At 37.9% G+C, this 17,481-nt stretch overlaps 1 protein-coding gene across 2 annotated transcripts in view; it reads right to left on the reverse strand.

The window, feature by feature from the left end:
- Positions 1-17,275, reverse strand: part of LOC139823437 (tRNA dimethylallyltransferase) — a 70,149-nt gene extending 52,874 nt beyond the window's left edge. The window contains exon 1 of one of the 2 annotated variants that reach the window (XM_071795994.1): positions 17,004-17,275. In XM_071795994.1, the coding sequence (XP_071652095.1) occupies positions 17,004-17,144 (141 nt within the window). In that variant the 5' untranslated portion in view covers positions 17,145-17,275. The remainder of the gene's footprint in view (positions 1-17,003) is intronic. The other variant, XM_071795993.1, reaches the window with a different exon arrangement.
- Positions 17,276-17,481: the final 206 nt, after the last annotated feature.

Below are 17,481 nucleotides of genomic sequence, written 5' to 3' on the forward strand. Positions count from 1 at the left end.
TGTGTGGTTTGCGGCCAGGGATAAACGCGGCGAATATAACGCAGATACGATTGCATCCAGCAAAATCGCCAGCACAAAACCGTGTCCGAGTCGAATATTACGAAAGTTCAAAAGCGAAACGTTTATCGAGTCCTTCATCTATAAAAAATTTTCGCCATCGGTGTAACGAGAATTAACAAATTAACGCGATTTCTTATCAGCGTTCAATTTATGATCTAGAATTTGATGCTTGAATTTCCCCATGACAAAGGGGGGGAGCGACGACGTCGCTCAAGAGTTCTCATAAGTTTTATAAAAGCCATTATTTTTTTCGTGAACAGTAATATCAGAAAAGTATAATCATGTGTTTATTGTTCCATTCTTTTTTAAACACATAGGTATTAAATTATTGTATTAAAACCTTTCGACGTATATATTGAACGAGTATAATTGGATGCAGTTTTTTTAAGTTACGAGAGAAAGAGAGAGAGAGAGAGAGAGAAAAATTTTCTCACATAAATCACACGTTACATATTTTTGTTAACGCAGTGTAAAATGTACACAGTTATAAAGATAATAAAACTAATTATCACTATTATAATCATCTCAATAATTCGAATTCGAGAATTCGCTGTCGGCATCATTTTTTCGTTGGAGCGTTTGTCAAAATTTGCATTTACAAGTGAATTTATGAGTTGACGATGATGTCCAATAAAGAGCAGGTATACATATAAGTCCGAAGTCATTGGGAGTAATCAGAATGTCCCTCACGCAAAGAACATCATACCGTTTCGAGTCAAACGCCAAAGAAAACTTTCCATCTGCAATCTATAACGCACATTTTACAACGCATTTATTATATTAAACAGATGATGTTTTCTTCTGAAACACACTAAATCTATAAGTATTGCGTCACGCTATTGAAACACACTTGAACCGCGTAACCAACAAAGATTGAGGTAAATGTCTAACCTTCGTTCCACTTCGCTCACCAGCATGAATGAGCTTCGATCAGAAACCTCATACATCGTTTCTACAGTGATGAAACGTCGAAGAGAAATACAGCGTGCAAAATATTAGCAAAGTACTCGAGGACAGTGACCGGCTACCGATGAAAGAGCTGCTGAATGTTCGAAACTCATTAAGTCTCCTTGAAAGTGTCGAACGTAAAAACCGAAAGATTTTAGAGGTTTGAAAGATATTAGCAAGATCGATTAACGACAAAAGTGTCAACGAACGATTCAATTATGCATAATTCAAAAAATAGTTCGCTGCCAGCCAATAATAAATATGCCTTTCTCTGCATAAGCAAAAATAAAGGAAATAAAAGTCAAATTATAAAATTAAAGAAAAATAGAAATGCATTTTCAATGCCCTAGTAATTATAGCTAAGTTATGCTTGCTCTCATTAATAAAATCTCGGAGAAAAATTTTCATCATTTTATGATATCTACATCAAAGACAAAGATAAATTAACAATATTCCAAAGGCGTCTGTATCGAATCCGTTAGTAGCTTCTCTCTCACCGACATTCCCACATTTCCGCGAAAATGTATCCGTGCTTTGGCAATGATATATATATCCGCCTTCCTTAATTCAAGGAGAATCCAGTACGTATATGAAGTACGTGCCTAGAGGCTCAATAGTACCTTCAATCACTTTTCTGCTTCGTTAATCGCACACGGTTACCAAACGAAGTTCCATCCGTACTTCGTGATTCGCTTACATAATGGCGAAGCAAAGCGAAGGAACAGTTGAAGTATTTGTGTAAGGTCTAATTCTACTCGAAGTCAGACACGTGCTAACAGGTTCTACCTCGCAACCGAATCTCGCAACCAAGACGTTTGGTCCCTTAAATTACTTAACGCACCAAACGACATTTTTTCCGTCTGTAGCGAAATTATTGATTGGCTCAATTACACATCGGCTCTTACCGTTTAGAAATCCGTACAATTATCGGTCGATTCTATCGATCGTTTTGCGATCTGAAAAAGATAGCTTTACACGCGTATCAACATTATCTTGTCAATGACGCAAGACATTTGAAATTTAGAGCCGCAAGTGGCAATCGTATCAAGGCATTTAAAACGCTTGGAGGCCAATGACTATCATTATCGCGCGCGTAGGGAAATTCACGACTTTTATGGTTAAATTAACACGTTGCCGTGTAGATATCGATCAACCTGGTAAAATACTAATTAAATTTCTTGCGCAAAATCGCAAAGTATCGGATCAATATCGATGGAAGTAAGATAATTTGTCAAGAATAGCAACCAGCGTGCCTGGCAATCCGTTAGATGCGCGCCGCCCGATGGAACAGGTACCCAAGGTTCTATACGTCCGAGATATCTTGAATAGCTACGTTCGCAACCTTCATTAGCTTTCATTCATCAAGCACTTGTCGGATGAATTGTTTTATGTTCAGTGGATTAAGAAATCGAATGCGACGTGTCGACAAACAAACGATCGAACAACCGTTCGAGATGAAGATCTTCAATTAACGAATTAACCATTCATATACACAATAAATTTATTTATCGATAGAAATGAGTTTAAAAAAACGTCAGTTACGTTTCGATTTTTTAATATAACTTAAAAAGAAACAAAGAGATTAAATCGTGATGTAAATATACGAAGAAATGAAAGCATAATATATGTAGCCATAATATAAAAATAGTCCTAATTAACTACAGCTGTATAGATTTTCGATCCTTCTTTTCTCTCCTCTTTTAAATAATTTCCTAATTAATCTATATAATGTTCCATTAACTCAATATAATAATCTCTGACATTTCAAATAAAGATTTCAAAATAATTCATTCACATTCTCGAAAAGTATCGTTCGCTGATTCATATTTATTGCGTAATCAAGAATATATCGCAAGCGAAAATGCTAATCGCTTACTCCACATTCCGTTGAACCATAATTCGCATACTATTTCGAAAGTGATCTCAAACAAATCTGTTCACGCGATCCGCACACGGATTAGCGTCCGGAGTTTCTGCCGAATTTATTACTGTCCAGTTTAGCACGTCTGGGAAACGGCGTTCTCCTCCCGCACGCGTTCTGTCAAGAGATCTCGAGAGATCAGCGAGAGGAAGAAAGTGACAGATCCTGAATAATACATGAACAAGATATTAGTGAAGTTCAATGGCAGAAATCGGACAATGACCGCTGCTTTTGATTATCAAAATTAGCTGTCATTGAGTAGAATCACTCCCATATTCTGTGCTTGTTCCATTTTAAGTTCCATTTTAAGCCGTATTTTAATGACATAAAGTGGATTTAATAACGTTACATGATCGAATCAGATTCTTTAAAGAATAGTTTTCTCTATAACATCTTTTTTGTTCTATGACAGTTTTGAAGATATACAAAAGTTGACATGACAAAGTTATACAAAAAAGATTTACGATGAAAAACCGACATCTCGAATACTAGAGCTTGCGGGGATCAATGGTCGAATGGTCAGTTCTAATTTCATATAAGTCCAAACACACCGACTTATTACATAATTAAGAACACCGAAGCGACAGCTGGAAGGATTAATCGATAGCTTAAGTAGAGCAGGCGTTTAGGTTTCATCGAGATTTAAAAGAAGCGAGACACCATTTGTCTTTTCTCGTTTTGTTCGTCACCTTATAACCAGTTCGTCAGCGGGCAAGTGCCATGGCATTCTATACGACGGCGACGTGACGTTGGCGGAAGTCGCGGCCGCTCTAGACGGATCTAATTCAAGACTTCAGAAATAGACGAGGGAAGGAGTGAAGCGGAACCCGAAGAGGGTGATGATGTGCGAACGTTTCCTAGACTCAAGGTCGCGAGGCTACGGAGGCTTGGAGAAGAGGAAGCCACGTCGTGTCGACCAATCGGAGCGTTTCTAACGGTGCTTCGATACGGGAGGAAGTTTACGGACTGGATATATTCTGCCGTCGTGATTTATCGATAACGCTCAAGAAACCTCTCGCTCGGCCTCTATCGCTTGCAACGGCAATTATCGAAGTCGCCGGCAAATCGTAGGGCAATTATGCGAGATTTACTGATCGACGCGTAAATTATTCGAACCCCGGGACTGGACCTTCGAGAAAACTTAGGTCGCCTTCATAGCGATCGCACTATGTGCCGAGATTCCCGAGAGGAAATCAAAGTTATATGAAAAAATAAGTGGATTTTTTCGTGATCGTCTGTGTGTGAATGAAAGATGTCATAGTCAATGCATAAAATACGCATTTACATGTTTGCGATACATTTTCTGAAATTTATGTATAGGTATTATATAAAAAGAGCAAACAAAGAAAGTGCGAATTCGTTGTTTCAATTATTCGACAGCTGAATTCCAAATCGCTTATCAGTTTTCGTTAAAAATACAGGTATTATTCTTCAAAAAATATGAAAAATTAAGTTTGGAAAGGTAATTTCCTGAAGTGGCTTCCTCCCGAAAAAAACAGATTATGATCTGCCAAATTTTAGTGCGGTATATTTGACTAATTGTAGCCAAGATAAACCGGGAAGATCATTACGTTGGTTTTACTATACTGAATATTTAATCAGTAGAAAGAGCAGATAGGTCGCGTAGCGGCACATTGTCGTCGTTGCGACATTAAAATTGCTTAGGCGAATCCGTCTGAAATCGCATAAGCATGTACGACACAACGCGCGAACCTCGTAGGATACCCGACCGGACAACGCTGCGACACAGTGACTTCCTGAAGCAGACACGAGGACAAATAAAAACTTCAATTTCGTCTCAGGCAACTTTTATTAAGTACGTCTTTTTAATATTTATCGGTGATTACGAATCTGACTTCGTCAGTTCGAAAGACATTTTTGCAGATTAATACTTCGGCACACAAGTATATATCGCCTTCGACTTTTTGTACGCGTGGTAACACGATTTGTAATCATTTCATAACGACCTCGCTTGAATTATTAGCGAAATAAAATATTTTCTTATTCGAGAATGAGATGCTAAAGTAATATATATTAACATTAACGTCAAAGAATATCAAGTACATGGTTAAAAAATCAGAATTAAAATAGCGTTAATTTTTTTAATATGTTAAAATCAAATTTGCATAAGTAAAGTTATTGATTAAGTCACAAGCATATAGTGAGATTTGTGTGAGTGATTTGAATAAAAGAATTTAAATAAAATTCGCGGAATATATTATAGGCCGCACAAAAGATTTATTCACACGATTATCTGTAATTGTTCGAAAATGTCTCGCGTGAAGCACGAAAGGGAGAAAGAGGACGGGTCCTTCTTCTTCCTTCTAGAGCGCACCCAGAGAATCTTAAGCGGCGTTCATATGCAAATGGCCGCGTGCACTTAAGGGTCCCCGGGTTCGTTCGAGTCATGCCGTAAAAATCCTCGGAGACGCGGAATCTTTCTTTGTCGGCTCACTTTTCACGACAGTTACTGCCCATCGGGCGGCTGACTTTGAGTCAAACTCAATGAAAGTTAGGGTTGGGCGAACACCGACAATAATGAATCGTAAGTTCGTGACTATATGAGCACCCGTGACTCTAAGCGAAATTAACTAATGCCAACGATTAGACAGACTACTCGACGCACGCCCGAGCAATTATTCATGTCGCGCAGAAACTTATCGTGAATAGATATCTTTGGTTGAAATGAAGCTCGATTGGCGAGTTCAACAATAGGTTCAAGAAATTATACGAAATCGCGAATAAATTATATTCAAACTTAATTGCAAGAATTGTACAATGAGATGCACGAATGACAAAATTCGAAGATCTCGTAAAAATAATTTTTTTTATTATTTGTAGAAAATATAAAATTTTATTTTGCCAAAACACAATGAATATTCTGGTTAAATATATGCGGTGAATTCACTTCTTTATACTGATAAATTCTTCAACTAATTTCAGCTTAATTCTTTAACAAAATTATGAAAAAAATAGTGTTTAAGCTATAATATTTAAAATCAATAATTTTTTAATAGTATTACTTCATAACAAAACCTTATGTTTAATTCGTTAAAGATTGTAGTTTAGTAAAATGTTAATTAGTTAGAAACAATTAATTACAAAGAGTTGCGACAAACAGTGACAAATTTTTGCTGAGAAAATATTAAGCATAAATAAAAAAAATTCTTATTAACATTTAGATATACTTTAAAGTATTATTACAAAAATATATTTATTAAACTAACCGATATGATAGAAAATAAATGAAATGATGTATAATTATATGTATTATATTTAATTACTTAGCCATATACGATTCGCAATTAGGTTACGGAGTAACCGGTGGGCTCCGAGACTACGAAAGTATGCAATTTGACGGTCTTAAAGACAAGTATCACTCAAGTAGATTAATCTGGAGGTATAACGACAATGAGAACAAGCTCAAACTTGTAAGAAGCAGATGCCGGCCCTTGAAGTATTCCGCGAGGACCGTATCGCTTTGGGGTACCTGTACGAAAACTGGTCCGGTGGAGCGAAATGGCGCATACAAACGATCTCGTCTCCGCTCTCTCCTGGAGAGATGGACCGCTCTCCCTCTGCCTCTCTCTCATCTCTTTCCAGCATCTCTCTTCCCCTATTTCTCTCTCAGTCTCTCTTCGTCGCGCTCCTCGTCTCTCGATCGGATCGTCCGTCTTCGTTCGACCGCCGTCACAAAACAGCGTCCCCCATGCATGTGTTCTCGACTCAAGAGTTTCTCACGTCATCCTCTTATCAAGTTCAGAAACCGGTCCTCCCTCTTTCCCTCCTCGTTGTCCGCGATCGCGCGCAAATCATCGACCGCGTAGGCGAAAGATGCCGATCTACTACCTCCGGTCTTTCCTTCCTCCCAGTCTTTAAAAACCTTTATTCGTCCGCATTTTTAACCCTCAACGATAGAGATAACGGTGAGATAAGAAATTTTCGAATAACTTCAGAAGTCAGCAGGTTCTTTTTTCAGCTAAAGTGTCTGATGCAATCTCAGATTTAAGATTTTTTAAAAATGCTAATTTAATATTTTGTAGAAAATTTTGCAAATTAAATATTTTATAGGAAGTAGAAAATTTCGTAGTTTTAAGAGAAAGTACGGCATAAAATCAAATATTATACCCAAGAAGGAAGTTTTAATTTTTCACATTCCTAAAACTAAATCTCACACTAATCGATAATAATAAGTAGACACTTTCACTGAAACTATTTCGATAAATGTGCGTGGTGGTTGACAGATAATTCTGAAAGCAGTTATGCCGACTGCTCGATGAAGGATTGTACAATAGTAATAAACTTTCGCTCTCATCAGTTGGCGCGACTTAAAAGCATACCACTTCCCTCGGATCTCTTAGTTATCTTTATCAGAGTGTGCCGTAGCGAGCGGTGTGCAATAAATTACGGCGAACTATATTTAAGGGTGGCACTTTCGTGAATGAGACGGATTAAGGAGACAGAACACTCGAGATCGGCTCGAAGGTGTCATTGCCGTATATCCCGATTTCACGCGAAAGTAAGTTTAAAACGTAGAATTACGAGGCAAGACGTGAATAGCTATATCGCACGAGTGCGCGCGTCGTCCAAGAAACCGCGAAACTGGCCGCATTAATGCTCCTGACGCCGACGTTTGGATTCGCGCAAATAATCCACGGACGACCGGGCCCGTGTACCACTACGTCTACTTGGCATTTATGATAATTAGTAGGAATGTACGACGCTAATGGACTAACCCGTCCGAGTACATGTTCCGCGTAAGAACGCATATGCAGAGCCCGGGCTTGTTCTTCTACCTTTATTCGCGCTGCTACTTAACCAGTCAGTTGTCACTCGTAATTACTATACGGTATAATGGTTTTTATGTGCTCATATCTCCTAAATATACTATATTTTGTTGCGCACTTGTGTATTCTCGTTTTTATTACAAAATATCCAAGTTTAATATAAATAGAAAGTATGCCCTTAGAATTCCTGATCAACATTATTAATAACTAATCCTAACAAAAATTGAATTTTGCTACTCTTTTTTAAAAAAAGCTCTTTATTTTACCTCGATAGAGAATCGAAGAGACTCCTAATTATCACTACCTATCGTGGCATATTATACGCATTATGATTACCGACCGCGGTGAACACTATAGCATCACCACGTGATTAAGTAATAATTAAGGAGCGAATAAAAGATAACGAGCATCTGACTCATCCCTTATATATTTCTCATCCTGCCAAACTATGGACGTGCTCTTTGTAATTCTTTTACTTATGGCTTTTATAATGCTGATTAGTCGCGTCTCGCATCGCTCGTGGCGCGTTAATTAGATATATGCGAGAGAAAATTGATTGCTACATAATACGTAAATTGATAAAAGAGGATTGATAAAAGGATACTAATCGTTCGATCGTTTTCTCGGTCTAGAAAAACGCGATCGCGCGCCAAGTGCTCGAGTTAATTAAGTTTTATAATGTTGTACAACGCGACGATTTATCGTTGGGTCTATTCATGGAAGAACTTTTTGACTTTTTTTCCTGATAAAACCGGTAATGCGGCGTCTTGTTATCGGAAAGGTTACACTCAATGGACAAGATATGAACCTGCTCTCCCGCATCGTCTTTGAGAAACAAAATACATATCTTTTTCATGAAACCCGTTCCTGCCTGAAGAAGTAAATTAGAATGTAACTGCGATACTTCCCAGCTCAATTTAATTAATAAATGTAGTTAATTCAATTAATCTTGAAAAATATCATAATTTTATCGCTCGAGAAAGTAGCATGACGGATAATGTTTTTACGTGATGTATTATACTGATGTCTTCTCCTAATTAAACAAGTTTGAAATACGATATTATTTTCATATTACATATACTGTTTATATGTATACATTCAGTATTTTATAAGATTTTATATACATATGCACATACACAAATCTCAATGTTAACTGGAATCGTTAATAAATATGATAATCAGATTTTAAATTAAAGTTCTCTCTTTCGAATTGATTCACTGTAACTTGTTCTGTATTGATTCTTCTGGTTACCAGCAATATCAGTTATAAATCACTACCTATCTATCGTCAATTTAAATCATTATGTCATAAAAGTTACTAATTTTTATTCAATTCGTCGTCCGCTCGTCTTTAAACGACATCTTGTTATACAATATTTCCCGAGGAGGATAAATTCTGACAAGAAGGAATCTCCCTAAAATCTACATTCAAAAGGCTTTCACCTGCTGCCTTGGAGAAGCATAACCTTGATAGGCCAATTATGAAAACTTCGCAAGAGAGAAGATTGTTAGGTACGTGCCACCGTTCAGCCTTAACTATTCTGAATCTCATTCACGAGTAACGAATAACGAGGATTCCTTAGTAGACCACGGAAATCATGGCATCGCAACGATAGAACTCAAAGTAATAAGCCGAGATGTTTTCTGCTCTAGCATTTCGTTCTAATCGCAAGCGTAATATTCGCACCGCAAATGCTGTCATATCCTGTTGCAGCATTTCTACAGGAAAATATTCTTACGATACGAGCTCTGTTTACGCCTAACATCTGTAGAAATTGCGGCTCGGGAAACGTACAATCGCTAAGTCGAGCAATATTTATAGGATATTTGCTTCTTTTGCGTCGGAAACGAAAATATATTTTCAGAGAAATGTCAGAATTAATTAAAGATGTTAATGTCAAGATGTATACGTGTTGATAAACGCGAAAAAAATGATCGAATCAAATAAATTGGCTTCTTTACTAGTTTTATCCTATTTCGTTATCTCCCGCGATTAGTATCTTTTCGAGTCTGATTGCTTAATGAGTGTTCTAACAGCGGAAAAATTTTTCTGTAGTATTAATTAATTAAACGATAAGATCTGACCTCTTATACAAATTTGATTACGCGGCAGCATTGATCGATGCTATAATTTTCACACTTTAGAAATGTTATAATACAATTAAATCGCTTTTAAATCGTAAAAAAAAGATACTTGCGTGATAGGAATGTTTGAGACAAACGAACGTTGAGCTGCTGCTGCATCATGATCGGTATTGCGGACACGATCCCCAATTTCCATAGTCTCGACCCACGAATTATCCGCGCGAATTCAAGCGGGTTTAGTCCGAAAAGCGTCTGGACGTTTTGAGGTCGATAACCCGCAAAAGCAACGAGTATTTTTGTCATTGCGCATTAACGCACTCTCGCCCACGTGGGCGGGACGAGCAAAAAGCTCGCTAAAAATTTGATGAAATAAACTTCGCACTACGTAAATATTGTTTCAAAAACTAGACACGTTTGTTATCATTTCATTAAGTAATGGCACGTTGTTATACATATTTTCTGCGGACAATTATTTAAACATACATCTATAAATAATAACAGGAATAATAAAGGAAATAATCGTTGACAACTTTTGAATTAATTTTTCTTAATAATAAAATTATTATATTATCAATTTTTTAATTTTATTACAAGTCACACATTAAAAAATAATTTTAAAAGATATTTTAAATAAGTCAAGTGCTATTTGTTTGATTTTCAAAAATTTTGTTTTAATTTAAGATTTAATTTTGTCAAGTTGAAAATATTGGAAATTTAGTTCTGAAAAGTGATGGGATTTAATCAAAATATGATTGCATTATTGGGAAATGCTTTAAAACGTAACATTAATTAGCATTGTTAATATTCATTACAGTATTCAAATAATATTTAATATAATAATAATTGTAAAGAAAACTTCTCAAGAGCTAACACATCAAACCAATCTCTCTTATCTTCTTTCTAGATAAAATTACATCACATCAATTGGCGCCAAGGTACTGATATATTCCTCTCTAGATATATTCTACATAAAACTACCTCATGTCACTTAACGCCAAAGATACTGATATCTTACACGGATAATCATACAATTATGACAGCATATTCCGAGGGAAATTACATAATGCATCGCGAGCAAATGCACCAACTTATCACAGAAGTATGACTAATTGTTCTCAGCATTAATCGTACACGGTTTGAACTGATGCCGCATAAGTAGCAAGAAAAAAACATATAATAATAATGCAATAAATGATATTAATTGAATTACGTTTTTACACTCACGTTATTATGATATTCTCGTTAAGTAAATTAAAATAAAGAAAATGTATGTCTAACTTTGTCAATTAATATTAATAGTAATCAATAAAACTGATAAATTGCAAGAAGTGTTAAAGATCAAAACCATAATTAATTAAATCATCTCGTTGTTAATCTTAAATAATCTAGAAGTAAAGACTCTCTTTTCTTTTTAAATGGAAATTATATCGTGCGACAAATATTCGCGCTCATATTAATCTCGAGATTATAAACGGAAAAAAATTGCCACGCTGTTACGTAAATCTGCAATAATTTATATATACGGGATTTTTGGATACAGGAGATAATTTACAATCATGTGACACAATTTGTAAACATTAAGATATCCTAGATTAACGTATGAAATCCTACGATCATTTCTCGCGCTACCAGCTCTTCTGTCTGCGATTTATGCGAATAAAATTTCAAAATTGTTACAGGTATTTTAAGACATCGGAGAACACCGTCGCTACATTCTTAAACGAATCTCGCATAATGCATAATTAATAAGAGAATGAAGAGAAACAGAGTTAAAAGCATCTTTACAAAAAGGCCCGAGAATATCCATTGAACAATTGACCTGATTTTGACATACACAACACAATTCTAAACTAGATTGGAATCCTGAAATGCGCTATAAACAAGATTATCGATAATCAACTTTAACGTGCAATCTCGACCATCTGCCGCTTTTAAATTAGAGTACTTCTCGGTACTACCGTGCGTAAAGGTGAAATCAATAACCCCGCGTGAGTGATAGCAAATGCTGAGAAAAAACTGGGATGATTACGATCCTTTGATATTATACGTTAAATGATGTTAATGTTGATTGGCAATTACATCACTTCAGCGTTCTACAGAGCTAAATACATTCATTAATCGTTTGTAATTGTTACATGATTTCACTCGACATCTTGATAAAGGCTTGCACTTGCAACTCAGCGCCGTAATAAAACAACGGCTGCGAGCGTCCCGAGGCATCCGCGTCGACAAAAGAGCCCCGTAAATCTCGCGTCATCGCGTCGCCGTGGATTTAAAACCGGTTGGGGGGGCCTGCTATATAACCAACTATAACTCACGAGTTTTATCACGATTTTCGTCGGTCATAATGCACACTGTCGCAGCTATCGAAGTGCATTCGATTGCGCCAATTATTATATTTCTGTGCGGACTATTGCTGTCAAAGATGGTTTTCGCGAGAGAAACGGCGCCCTGTTTTTCTTAAATTTACATCCGGTTTCAATTCGATAACCCCCTTAAAATTATGAAGCCGTTTATTGTATCGGAATTTTAATTAACACACAAATTTGCATTATACAACATTATATAATTTTAGTTTTGCATAAATAGTTTTGTTACTGCCATTGTATTTTCGTATATTTAATATATGCATAGAAAACGTCATTACATATGTTCATTGCGGACATTTTACTTATACAACATTAATTTAAATACTCTGCGCAAAAGAAATGAAAAGATCACGAGATAAAGATAAATCCTGATTTCTAATTAATAATTGCGTGATCGCAATTATCTCATTTGTGCAATAATGAAAGTAACATCCTAATGGAATGAAGCGAATTCTGCTGCTCTCGCAGGTATACTCTAGTCGCATGAATTAAAATGAAAGTTTCCATGCGTGGCACGCAGCCGGTTTGCCGGAGACGGCGAGTACTATTTTGAATTCAAGGACCAAGGTACATTGCCTTCCGCGGATCAGTGCCGCGATAAAGTATCAACGAATTTCAGCCGCTATCGCACGCCTTTGAACGCCCCGGTATTGCGGAATTAACGGCGCGTATCCGTGAGAATACGTCACTTTTAACGCCTATTATTCTCAGCCCCGGGTATATTCGCGTGATACGAGGCAGGAGGCAGCCTCGTCGATCCCTCGGAATAATACCTCGGGCAACTTTGCATTTCGCTGTGCAAGAAGGACTCTACTTATTACGATCGGCACACGTCGCCGAAGTTTTTACGCAATCCGGCTCTCGCGAAGCGCGCGGACGGAGCGCGTCGCGAGACGAATCCTCGCGTTAAATTTGTAATCGCGCGCAATTACCCTTTCGACCGCGCAGTTCGTTACACAGAATTATAAACTAATTATACTTTCATGCCGCTTTCATACGTACAGCCGAACGTCAGCGTATTCCCCCGGTGTATTTCTTGATGAAAGGTCTCGCGCCTAAACGTTCACTTTCTCAAACCGTGTATCAAGTGTGCCGATTGTAGCCTACATAACTCGCAGTTACATATACGGTATCAATGCGTGTAATATATACGTATAAACGATATATGTACGGTAACAAAATGCACGTATCGGCATTGCCAAAAGGAATGGAAGCATTCGTGCACGAAATGAGATAATTTACACATTTCTGTATGTAATTACAGCTCGTAATTAATCTCGTACACGACGCGCAAAATTAGTTATGCGATTATCGCATAATCCTGTTCTAGAACAGTTACTTTTTATATTCAAATTAGAATATCTCGGTCATATCCATTTCAGAAAATATAATTCTTAAGCAAAGACATTTCTTTAACGAAACGCTCTAAATTTTACAGAGAATTTTTTATTCTTTTTTAAATCCACGATTTTATATCGTCACTTACTTTTATGATTTCCAGAACAGTTGAAATATGGGCTCTAATAAAATCTCGTGAAATTCTTACGAACTATTGGAAACTGCGGTTCTTCACTCGCTCATCAAAAATGTAGCGGATCATCTTAATAGATCATAAGAGAATCACTCGCAGTCTTCCGGCGGAATTCCAGTACGCCTTCTTAACGGCAATATTAAAATTCTACGCGCTGAATATTTCAGAAATCGATTTAACGTTTTGCTAAAAGAGAAACTTTCGATATATGTTCTTCCGTTTAATTAGTTTTTAGACAAATTACGTTTCTAGACGTTCTGATATTCCATATAAATAAAATGTTTATTTGCTAAATAATCTCACAAAAAATAGAATAATATTCTAGTCAAACTACGATTTCTTTTTAACATAATTTATATCTGCACTTAATTGCATTTTTTTTTTAAATAGGAAATTAAAAGCAAATAATGAATTTTAATTTTTCAGAGAATTTGAAGCACTTAAGAAAAAGATATCTAATAAGAATAACAAAATCTAACAAAAAATTTCATTTTAGATTTTTCTCCACTTATCCGTCTCTCAACTATTCAATTCAATATATGTTCTTGATATTACATCTTTAATAGAAAGAAAATAAGCTGCTGCACATTATAATTACATTTTTTACTCGCAGAATAATCAGTATTTAACATAGACTTTCACAGCGGAATCTTCAATCAATTTAGAACAGCTGAACTTTCTTGAGCAAAAACTCAATGAACGAATATCTTAATGAGAAAACGTTCTGTGGTCTGGAGCATAAGGCTTAAGCAAAAGACTAAGAACATCTCCGTCTGGTCGTGTGAGATACGTCCCCGGAGGATTCGCTCGTCGCGAGGACGAACAATCCCGGCACTGATCGCGATTTCCCAAGCGAGGACGCCGTCGTTTGATGTTCGGGTCCGCGCGAGGGCGGAAGTTTCTGAATATCTCTTTTTTTTCCTCAGGCACGCGCGTGCGTGGGCGTCGCGCCGTGACCGTCAGGGAACGATTTATGCACGCGAGTGAAGTCACGCGTGGCCACGAGCGGGAAACGAAATTGGAGCCGATACGCTCCGTGTGAAAAAGCAACCGAAATAAACGGGCACGCGCGCGCGAGAACTCGCCGGCAGACCCCGAGACGAATGAGCTTCCTCGCGTACGAAACTGCAACGGGAAAGACGGGGATGATCTCAACTATCAAAGTCAGATCATCGCTGTAAAACTTAAAAAGGCAATCGAAACTGTCAAAAAAGAATATTTGAGTCAAACCGATTATTCAGAGAAATTTTTTATTAGCAAAATCATGTTGGATATTTCTCTAATTGTTCGTTTATTGTGCAAGAAACTAGAGAACGCGTGTAAAAATTTAGGAAAATGATTAGAGACATTTATTTCTACTAAAAAATGACTAAATGTTAGCGATATACTCGTGGATAATTCAAAATGTTTCAATTTACAATTAATTTCTTATCGCATTGCTTAAAGTTAATCTTAGAAACAAAAGTTAACTTCTTCTTACTCGCCTCTTAACTCCTTTTTCATTTACTTAACTGAATTTTATGACGTCAACTTGATTTTTTCAAAATACGCGTGTTTAAAAATTGAATACAAAATATAGGACAGGAAACAATCTGCATAAATTAACTTTTCGCATATCAAATAATTATTCCAATTAGAAGTGAATTCGCATTACGAAAACATTATTGGACATATGAAGTATTGAAACACACGCTAATTGTTTTCTTCGAAAATTGGATTCTTCATACAGTGATTTCCGTGCGCATTCTCATATGAATTCTATCTGCGATTCCCTTGCTTCGTCACAATAAAAGAATAAACTAGCTTCAATCTTTTGAAACATATCAAATAAGTATATATGAGAAGCAAAGGAGGAATGTTAATGCCTCTCAATAAAAAAAAAACCTTCAATAAAAACAGAAGAGAGCCAATTTGTTTAAGAAGATATGTAATATAAGAAAGACTGATCTTTGACCATTCGATAAAAAGTGTCACGATATTAATTCGCCGGAAGTTCGTTCGACCGGAAGTCAACGGGTTTTCTCCGGCAGGCCCGCTGGAAATACGGAATTCGATTTACATCACGATCGCGGCGCGGCTGATCCTCGTGTCAAGGCCGCCATGCGATTAGATTACCGGACGCGCCTCCGACGTGCGCGACAATTAAAGCGGCTACTAATTTATGGGCCACGAGCGTGTGTGCTCCACGCGTGGCGGACCTGTGTGACCCGCGGCTTCGCGGAACAACAGGGAGAAGACACTCGGTCGTCGCAGCGAAGACGTCAAGACGCTAACGATAACAATGACATCGATTATTACGGCGATAACAATAACGTATCATCTGGCATTCTCACGAGATTGATAATAGCTATAATGACTTCGGGGAAATACAAACACCGTTTAGGAGCGTTCTCACGTGCGTGCCTTATCAACGACGCTCTATGTAGCATGTCGTTGACGTCAAACTATGATTTGCATTCGCAACAGAAAGAGAAAGAGAGAGAGAGAGAAAGAGAGAATGTGTGAAAACAAGAAAGAGAAGGTGAGAGGAGGCGCTGTTCTTTTCTCACGTATTAAATCGCTCTAACCAAGTGCCTCGTCAGATGGATTTAAAAGTCAGCATTACGAGCAGGCAGATTTAAATACTGCCATTACAGACGGACGGATTTCACTTTCGAGTACGCAAACATCTCATGACGTCGCGATTTCGATAAACGAGAACGTAACGAAGAGAAAAAAAAAGAATTAGAGAAAGTTGAAAAATCAATATCCATACGTGAATGGGACTTCACGTTGAATACAGCGTTTAATTGGCGAAAATATTAATTCGTTCAATCCGTCCGTAACGAGATTTTATTTATAAAGAATATAATTTATATGAAAGATATAATTTCGCAATAATCGTTATTGATGTGTTCTTAGAAAATTGCGCTTTTATCGCGGACAGCGTCGTTGAAGCGAGCGCTTCCGCGTCAACCTCGACGCCCGCGCCGGGGAACAGATTGATCGCGCAATTCAGTTTTATCGCGATCACCGCGCGCGCTCGTTCCTATATATATTGGAGCACTTCCGCCACGCGGTCGTCGCGCACACGTTTACGTTCAATTGAGGAATACCTGACTCTTCCCCGGGTTTACCGGCGAGTCCGGCGCAAATTATTCGGACGGACGTTTTTCCGGGGAAAAACGGCGCATTCCCGGCCTCCGTCTCTCGCGAGTTTCCTCGCGGACGACGAACAAGTTTGAAAATCGTGCCCCGCGGGGGCCTGACCTAACCTCGTCGTCGCGCTGCCGCGTCGGGAATCGGGCGTAATTGCGACTCACCTGCATGCTGTCGGCCGAGATGATCTCCCCGCTGAAACGGCGCGCCAGCTCGATGCTCAGCCGCGATTTTCCGGACCCGGTGGCACCTAGGATCACCAAAATTGGCACACGCGACATCGCTACCTCGTTGCGATCGACCATCGTAAACGCGGTACTGAGCGCATGCGCTACGCTGCCGCTCACGAGAGCGCCCGCAGCCCGCAGCCCGCACGATCCGCTGTGCACGCGTGGCGAAACGGCGGAACGCGGACCGCGCGCTAGATTTCAAAACAATGGAGAGCGAGAACGACGACGAGGAAGACGGTTCCCTTGAGTCTCTCGTCCGGGCTGCGTGCGTAAGTTCGTCGTAAGCGATCTGGAATTATAACTCATAACTTCATCTGTAACTTTACGTCTTATTTATAATTTTGTATATTAAATTATGTCATAATTATGGGGATATAAAAAATAATCACACCAGAGAATAATATGACGTCTT

This window comes from Temnothorax longispinosus, chromosome 12 (genome assembly GCF_030848805.1).
Source record: "Temnothorax longispinosus isolate EJ_2023e chromosome 12, Tlon_JGU_v1, whole genome shotgun sequence".
Taxonomy (NCBI): domain Eukaryota; kingdom Metazoa; phylum Arthropoda; class Insecta; order Hymenoptera; family Formicidae; genus Temnothorax; species Temnothorax longispinosus.